Genomic DNA, 9041 nt, shown 5'->3' with positions numbered 1-9041 from the left:
AGAAGTGGTCAACATCTCATTGCAGGAGGAGTATTGCCAGCACATTAAAAGAGGCTGAGGTTTGCCTCCTCCTTAGGAGGCCCTCTTTGGATCCAGGGGTAATGAATAACTACTGCCCTGTCTCCAATCTTTCATTTTTAGAAATGACAGAGGTGGAGACCAACAGAGAAGGACCCTAGGGAAAATGGATTTTATGAAGCTTTTCAGTCATGCTTCAGGCTCAGACATGGGACAGAGATGCACTGGTCATTCTAGATTACCTTTGTCAGGACCTGACTCTCTCATTGGCCTTCAGGATCATCAACCATGATATCCTGCTAAACTGTCTGCAAGGATTGGGATTTGGGGCATTTGCTGCACTGCCTCACCTTCCTCAGCAGGCAGTTCTAGTCAGTAGTGGAGGGATAAGAGAGATTGGCCCAGGAATTACTCTCTTGTGGGGTGCCAGAGTAGTGCTCTCCCCTATACTTTTTTAAATCTACATGAAGCTGCTGGGAGAGTTCATTTGATAGTCTGGGTTCAATATCATCAATGTGCTGATACCTAGCTCTATATCACAATGCCAAGCCATGCTAGAAATGTCATTGGAAGTCTTGTCCCAGTGCCTAAAGGCTGTATTAGGATGAAACAGAAAAGGCTGAAGTTGAACCCAAGCAGCTGCTGTTTGTTCAAGGTTCTCAGTTTGCTACCCTGTTGTCTCTTGACAACACTACCCATTTGGACTACCATAATGTGCTGTACTTGGAGGGTGTTTAAAGACAACTGGAAAGCTACCAGTAGTCCAGAATTCAGCAGCCTGTGCACTCACTAATACCTGACATTGGGAGCGCATGATGGCTGTGGGCTGGCTACCAATAAGTTTCCAGGTGCAATTTAAAGTGATTTTAATCTATAAAGCCTTACTTGGCACCAGGTTACTTTCAGAATCATATTCTCTGACTAGAATTGGTCCAATAAACACAATTTTTTGAGGAGAAATAACCTGTGGTCCCTGCTTTTAGATGAGAAGGGCTGAGGTGAGGAGGTGCTGCTTCTCACTGGCACTGCTGGCCTTCCAGTTGAAATTAGATTGGCTCCCACCATTGCTGCCTTCTGCAAACAGCTTAAAACAGAACTGTTTTGCAGAGCACTTGGACTGACACCACTTGTTATTTTATTGTTTTTCCGTGTTTTATTTTAATTAGAATGGACATTTTAATTGCATATATGCATAACTGTGAAGCATTGGGAGTCCTTAATTGGACTGCAATGGGATATAAATGTAGTAAATAAAAACAACATCTGCAACAGCTAACTAAAAATATTTTTTAAAACAAAGGATTCTGAGAAGCAAATACATCAAGAACAGACTAAAAATGCAATTTGAATCCTAAACAGTTATTTTCACATGCTACAAATACTCAATAAGGACAATTTAATCTTAGAAAATATTACTATTTTTTTCAGGATAAATCAGAAGGAATTAAAAGGAGAAGAAAAACAACCTCAAACTAGAATAAACAGAATCACTTCCAGCAATGGATTCATTCCCATTACATAGGTCTAAAATTATATCTGTTTATTTTAATAGTGACAAGATATTTACAAAAGGTTATTTCAAATTCAGAACAATTTCTCAGAACAGTTCAAATAATCACTGGGAAATATTTTAAAAGCAGATTTATTTAGAAAACGTGTAGGTTGCTCTTTTAGTAACTATTCTCATGTCAAAGGACAAAAATAAAATAATTTAAAACATCGGTAGATCTAAAAGAGACAAAAAGCTTAATATAGCAGCCAATAAAACTAAGTATGTTTACCTCAAAAAGCTTATCTAAATAAACAAATGTTTGGTGTTCATTCAAAACAGCTGTGGTCACAGATCCGGTGAACCTAAACAGGCAATTGCCTCAGAGAACCATGTCTTCATGGCAGCCACACAGCAGTTTGTGCCAGATCATAAAAACTAGGAAGTTTACACAAAGCGAAAGATATTCCTTTAAGTATCCATAGTGCAGCTTATAAAAGTCTCCAAATGTTCAATACTGATCACACTAGAGTCAGCCCTATTGAAGATTACTGCAATTTTTCTTTGAACAGGCAGAGAATTACTGCATACAAATAAGAACCTTGAATTTTGTCTTCAAAATGTTATATAGTGGGGTTTGCATTTGATTAGTGTTACATGCTTCTTATGGGACTAAATCCAAAAATCACATTCATGCTAATTAAAGCATTGTGGATATCAGTTTGTTAGTCTAGGACAAAAAGATTAACATAGAACAAGGAGCCAAAGTACTGCTTCTTCAATATGAAATCAGTGTGCTCATGCACCTACCAGGGTCTCTGCCCCATCAGATTTTTTATGCTTAGAAAAGATGATGGGTCTGTTGGCCTAGCCCAATGCTGGGTTCATTCACCTGGCATGATGAGCCAATGAATCACACGGAGTCCAGGAAAGAAGGATTAAAACACTTTACTTCTGTGCAGTGCAAGTCCAAATCAAGCATGCCTGCTGAAATTTAACATTCTTTTATACCATAAAACCACATTTACATAATTTCCTGATTTTATACCACTTGTCCCTGATTTATTGAAGACATGCGCAGTTTAGGCTAATACCCCATAACAAACATGCACTTAAATTAGCTAAGCTCTCTGCCTCTAGGTGTGTTTTCTAACATGCTAATGATAAACTTTGTTTTACCTCCGGACCTTTGCCCAGACATTCCGGACCACAGCTAAACTGATTGCCACCTTGCCTCCTCCTATTCCAGTAAAAAGTTCTTCAGCAAGGTTACAAAGCCACAACCTGCCAGCTAGTCCCACATTTCTTGACACTTCTTGCATATGAAGCATTTGTGGTCACCCTCTTTAATTCCTACTAGCAGGTGCTAAAGCAGGAATTAGCAAACTGCTAACAAAGCAAAAGCATAGGCAGAGTGATTAAAATGGAACAGCTCTGGCTGAAGCTAATTCATGGCTTAGAAAAACCCCTAATGGTTTGTTAAAAGGCTAATATAGGCTAGGCCCTCAGGTGGCTGAAAGCTTCCCAATCATTTTAGCTTAACCTATTACCCAAACTAACTCATGGGTCAATTTATCTTTCAGCAACAAACTCATAACTGAGTAAACTATGATTCTGTTAACCATGGCTAAGGGTATCATGTAAATACAGCCACTGCCTTCACTGTTTTTAGAGCAAGGGATCATTACTGTTTTCCATGACTCCCTTACATTTTTAAATTTTGTTCAGAAATATTAGGCAATATAACAATCTTGGTCATCACCACCCAAAATTATGGGTTATATAGTTACTCCATTGTGTTAAATAGGATTTACTTGTACAAAGTAACCAAATACATACTGCGTATTTAAAATGCTGCCCATTTCAAGCCCCTTGTCATAGCAATAATATGCATTAACCCCATTCCTTCTCTGGTCAATAGCCAGGATCTACAGTCAGCATCAAATTTAATCCTGAAAAGGCCTGTTACACAGCTACAATTTAACCTAAATGCTGGATTAGCAGAAATATTCCTGGGCAAGCCTAGCTTTGGGTTCGACCAATCTCCAAGGTTATTTCAGGCCTAATCTTTTGCTTCGAAGGAACGCATCGCCACATGCTAATCTTATACGGTCTGGAAACGGCTGAGGATACTGTTGCATTAGGTGGTAAACCGCTCCCAGGCACTGACGGTTGGGCAGCATCGAAATTCAAGAGCCTCGTCCGCCCTTCTAGGATAGGCCCCCTTGCGCCTGGAGTGCCCACGCCACGAGCGGCGTACGCCCTTCTCACGTTCTCTATCCTGGAGGAATAAGCGTCGCAGACCCCGAGCCTTCCTTGCAGCCCTTAAGCACCAGGGGCCATCCGTGCGCCCAGCCGCGTCGCTCCGTAAAGAGGCTCAGCGGAGGCTGCCTTCCCCGTTTTCCGGCGACAAAGACGCTGCTCAGGACGACGGCCGTTTACTTGTGCAAGCGCACCCACTTCCCCTCCGGCGAAGAAAGGCGTGGGGCGAGCCAGCGAGGAAGGAAGGAGCGGCTGCAACACGACAGCCCCATTTCAAGCGGAGGCGCGGGAGCCCGGCCGTCACGTGACGCGATTCCTGGAAAGTTCTTGGAAAGCGGCCTTTGCATTTTTACAGGTCCGCGAGTAAAAATACAAAGCAACCAGACCGCGGGGAGAGAAAACGGCCGGGCAGCGTGGGAGGCACCCAGAGGCAACGTCGAGATCGCTTACAATGTGTTCGGGGAGGGGGGCAAGCGGGGGGGGCGTCCAGATATCTCACTGTAAGCACGAGAAACCTGCCTGTTCCTCCACCCCCGCACTGAGCAGTAGCTTGCTCAGCCTATCTGAGATGGAAAAGGAGGAAAGACGGGGGCAATGCCTGCCTCGCCATTATTAATCCCAGTCATGACACGCGCCCGCGTCACCCCGCTTTCTGAGTTGTTTCGGTATCGGCGCGCGCCAGGCAGAAAATCTCTCCCGCCGGCCGCGGCTCCCCGCTCTTGTTTGCTTGGCGTCCACGCGTCACATGGATATTTCCTGCCCCGAGTTGTAGGAGCAGCTCTTGCAGAGCATAACCTGAGCTCGCCAGCAAGGCAGCCGCCCGCCCGCCCTCTCCCTCAAGCAGCTGATGCAGCGGTTGCCTTTGCCGTTGGCTCTTCCTTCTCTCCTCTCTCTCTCCTTGCTCCGCAACAAAGCGGGGCTGACCGCCGTAGCGAGCTTCCTACGGTCTCTCCTTTTAAAAGCGCCGCGCTAAAGACATACCCCCGCCTTCTGGGTTCTGCCGCCTTCGCTGGCGAGGCCGAAGGTAAGAGTTTGGCCGAGCGCACACGACTCTTAGCCCCGGGGCTGCCCACCGATTATTTCCTAGATAGCAGCCACTCTGCGTGCAGAGGAAGGGAGGAGAAAGGCGCGCACCTTGGAGGCAGCCAGTAAGCCATCCTCGAAATCCCGGGCCAGGTGGCGGCCGGGTGAGGCGCTTTCCCGGCGGCGGCTGCTGCTCCTCGCGCGCAATGGGGAAGTCAGGCACAAAACAATAGGAGGGAGGCAAAGAAAAGCGGACTCTCTTCAGAAACGGGATCTCCTTTCCGCGGGGTGCTCCGTAGGTAAACGTTCGGAGCGGCGCATTTCGACGGAGCCTCTTGCCGGGCCCCGGCTCTCCTCGTCTCTCCTCTCTTGCAGAGCTGCAGGTTGCTGCGGGCGGGAGTCAGATGGGCTGGGACGGCCGCCAGGACCTCCGTTAAGGGCACGGTGCTCCGTGCTTTCCTTCTCACGCGGTGGTCTCTGCCCCCAAATGACCCTGCGCTGGGCCGAATCCCCGGATGGCACCGACAGGGCTGGGGCCCATTGGGAGGCTGGAAGAGCCGCGGCGGAGCCTGCTGAAGGGGAGCGCTTGGACTCTGCCCTGCGGGAGTTGAGATGCGCGGGTAAGCCAAGCGTGGGAAACGCTGGGGAACGGGGACATGTGAATGGGTACCCCAGGTTGGATTGACCCGTGGAGGAAAAAATAGTTGGCTTGTCCGCTCCCTGCATGCAACGTCCTTAAGCACTGGAGTTATTCTGTTGTTCAGCACCCCCAGTGCTGATGGGGTTGTGGGGGGAAAATGAAGACCCTGGCCACGGAGTCTTAGAGAGGTGGAGCTCCATAAGCGGGCGCCCTGAGGAATCTGAAACTGGAGGACAAGGTTGCAGACGACTCAAAGGATCACGCTTCGAGAGTGAAAGGACGATGGGTTGAACCCAAATTATTCCGCAAAACGAATGTTTTACTTCCCCGGAAATCGGCAGGGTTAGCGACTTTTCTACAGGTGATTCCTTGACACTAGTTTTAAATACGTCGTTCGTTTCTTGCGTTTGGAAGCTGCGGTGGGTTTTCAGCTTTTCTTTAATGATCATTCCCGCGTTAAAGTAACTCGCACAAAGAAGGCAGAACATCCTTTATGCTGGAATATAATGATAGTTTCAGGCTTTGGGGATAAGAAGGAAGGAACAAGTCAGACTTGACATGTATATCGGAGCGCTCCGCTGCAACTTCATCCTGTCTTGGATTTCCACATTTCAGATTAGCCAACGCAATTATGTATTCATTAGCTCATACATTGTATAATCCTGAACTTGTTTCTTCCACTAGTAATAGCACCTCAGAATTAGGGACTAGTAAAATGTAGGGCAGATTTAGGAGTAAATCTAGAGTTACTTAAGTCCCCTAGGAAAACATCTCTGCTGTTAATAGAAACAGGTCAGTTGGTTCAGAAGAGCAAGTGAGCAAAAATTCTCATACTAATAATTCTTTGTAAAGTGTTTAGCTTCATTCACCCTAGACTTTTTATTTTTTAATTTATTTCTATTTTTTACATAACACTTTTAAAAAGAGATGTCACAATTTCATTACAGTTTTCCTACTTGGTCTCGGTAATTGTATTTAGCTCTGAGAATAAATTGGTTGTACTGCAAAGGCAAAGAAATCATTAGTATTAACTATTACTATAGTGTTATAGATAGCAAAAAAGGGGGGGATCCAGTTCTGCCAGGGGATCCTAGGAGTTGTATTTTAATGCATGTGGGGACAACCACCTTGGAAAGACTACTTTAATTATTAAATGAAAGGTATCTTCTCTTACTGTTCTTTGTTTCAGGTTATTTATTTTATTTTATTTTATTTTATTATTTTATTATTTTATTTTATTTTCTATCCCGCCTTTATTATTTTTATAAATAACTCAAGGCGGCAAACATAACCAATACCCCTTCCTCCTCCTATTTTTCCCACAACAACAACCCTGTGAGGTGAGTTGGGCTGAAGTGTTGTTTTGTTTTTGCTTAGCAGAATTGTTAATAAAATAAGACTCTGTTGCAAAATGGGGCAGCCTTAACTCCTGCTGACATCTATATAGCACTTTTTCAGTACAATTCTAAGTATATTGGTTCAGAAATGAACCCTATGAAGTTTAATGGGATTTACTCTGAAATAAATGCATGTAAGATTGCATTTTGCAAGGTACCTTTTCTGGCCTTGTGGGGCTCATATTCATGTTTCACAAAGCAGAAAGTAGAAGTGAGAAACTGCATTAGTTATTCAAGGGCACCCAGGAAGTAGTATTAAGTGGTTTTAATCACTGGGGTTTGATGCATTGATTGTGATGACTTTTATCAATATTCTCCAGCGCAGACAACTACTTGGCACTGGACTACCCTCTGCTTCTAGTGGTATTCTGCCAAAAATATGCTGAAGATACTTAACACATTTTGTTTCCTCTTCTATTAGGATGGTATTGGGGAAACATGAGTGTTGCAGAAGCAAAGGAAAGATTACAAGATACATCTGAAGGGACTTTCTTGGTCAGAGACAGCTCTCATTCAGAGTATTTACTTACTATTTCAGTCAAAACCTCAGCAGGTCCTACCAACTTACGAATAGAATTTCAAGATGGTAAATTCTGTCTGGATTCTGTTATCTGTATCCGATCAAGACTCCAGCAGTTTGACAGTGTGGTTCACCTGATTGAATATTATGTCCTTATGTGCAAGGGTAGAAGAATGGTCTCTGACGTACCTTCCAATGGAACAGTCCATCTTTATTTGAATAAACCTCTCTATCATTCAGCTCTATCTCTACAGCACCAGTGTAGAGTAGCAATAAACAGATACACAAATGAAATCCAGGAGCTTCCTTTACCAACAAGACTGAAGGAATTCTTAAAAGAATATCGATATCAGGTATAAGCATCTACTCAGCCTCATTTTAAGAAAACAGATCCTGAATACAATTTGTAAGAAATCAAAATCTTCAGCTGCATGAAAATATTGTGAAAATAGTAATGTGAAAATAGTAAAGGTATGTTATTGTGTATGTATGTTTGTGTAAGTGGGGGGACTTGGATTTAGTGTTCCACTGTCAAAACTGTTGTGCACAGTAAGCTCCCTGATGCTTCTTTGGGAAGGCCATTATTTAAAGGTCATTTTGAGAAAAGTAGCTGAGGGCATGTGTACTGCGGTGGGAACAAGTGCATACAAGAGGAAGGTTCACTGCTCTTTGACATCTATGCACTCAGTTTTTTCTTAACATAAATGAGGCAGTCCTGCATCGTTATGGGTCTACCACTTGAATGGTTCTCTTATAGAAAGCCAGCCTATGAAATATTACTAAATCCCAATTCAAAGGATGTGGTTGCCCTTCAAAATCACTTCTGAATAATGTGGGCCAGTCAGTGATACCGCAGGTACATTAAAGTTATCCATGGTCCTCATTCAGAAGGCATATTGCAATCAGTACTGAAAGATTAAGGAGGACTCACTGATTCCTAGTGACCATTTACAGTGGTAATGCTTCCCTCATATCAGAAGGGCTAAGGGGAGGGTAGGCACCTGGATTCCATGCAGCAAATGGCTAACATCTCTGCATTTAGGTCACTGTAACCTTTTTATGAAGGTTACAAAGGGAACATACATTTTGAGCAATAAATTTCCAGCTAGCATAAAAGACTGGCATAGAAGAGGCTGGTGAGATTCACTGTCTGGTGTTAGATGAGTCTGATGCTCCTGATTATGTATTTTGCACATTCTTAATTATAATTTGCATATTAATAAATAGCAAGCTTTTATTTTCCAATATTACAGCACCGAGTGTTTTCTTATTAAAAACTTACCTAGCAGTTCTTCCTGCTTATGAATATTACATGAAACTTTTTTGTGTATGCCTTCAGGTCAGTGTTGACTCCTGGCAACTGCCTGACTAGTCCTGGAGTTTTCTTGGTAAGGTTTTCCGGAAGTGGTTTACCATTGCCTGCTTCCTAGGGCTGAAAGAGAGTGACTGGCCCAAGATCAGCCAGTTGGCTTCACGCCTAATGTGTGACTAGAACTCAGAGTTTCCTGGTTTCTAGCCTGACACCTTAACCACTATACCAAACCAGCTCTCTCATGAAACCTGCTGGTCAAATTCATCCATTTTTACTCAGAAGTAAGTTTAGAGTTATAGCAAAGTTCTATTTGAACAGTCAAAATGGGAGTAGCTGTCTAGGTAAGATCCAGTTATAAGGCTGTCAGTCACACACGAACT

General features: G+C 43.7%; 1 protein-coding gene across 1 annotated transcript; it reads left to right on the top strand.

The window, feature by feature from the left end:
* The first annotated feature begins 4713 nt into the window (after positions 1-4713).
* SOCS2 (suppressor of cytokine signaling 2) lies at positions 4714-8596 on the top strand. Its single transcript, XM_063308876.1, has 3 exons — positions 4714-4917; positions 5168-5412; positions 7251-8596. Exons 2-3 carry the CDS (start codon positions 5280-5282, stop codon positions 7706-7708), a joined length of 591 nt encoding a protein of 196 aa, XP_063164946.1. The 5' UTR covers positions 4714-4917; positions 5168-5279; the 3' UTR covers positions 7709-8596.
* The last annotated feature ends 445 nt before the right edge of the window (positions 8597-9041 follow it).

Source organism: Candoia aspera, chromosome 7 (genome assembly GCF_035149785.1).
Source record: "Candoia aspera isolate rCanAsp1 chromosome 7, rCanAsp1.hap2, whole genome shotgun sequence".
Lineage (NCBI taxonomy): Eukaryota > Metazoa > Chordata > Lepidosauria > Squamata > Boidae > Candoia > Candoia aspera.
This window is presented reverse-complemented; position numbering and strand designations above follow the sequence as displayed.

Coding starts and splice junctions, on each gene's coding strand:
- SOCS2 (XM_063308876.1), top strand. CDS start 5,280: ATGACCCTGCGCTGGGCCGAATCCCCGGATGGCACCGACAGGGCTGGG. Junction 5,413..7,250: donor GCGGGAGTTGAGATGCGCGG/GTAAGCCAAGCG, acceptor CTCTTCTATTAG/GATGGTATTGGGGAAACATG.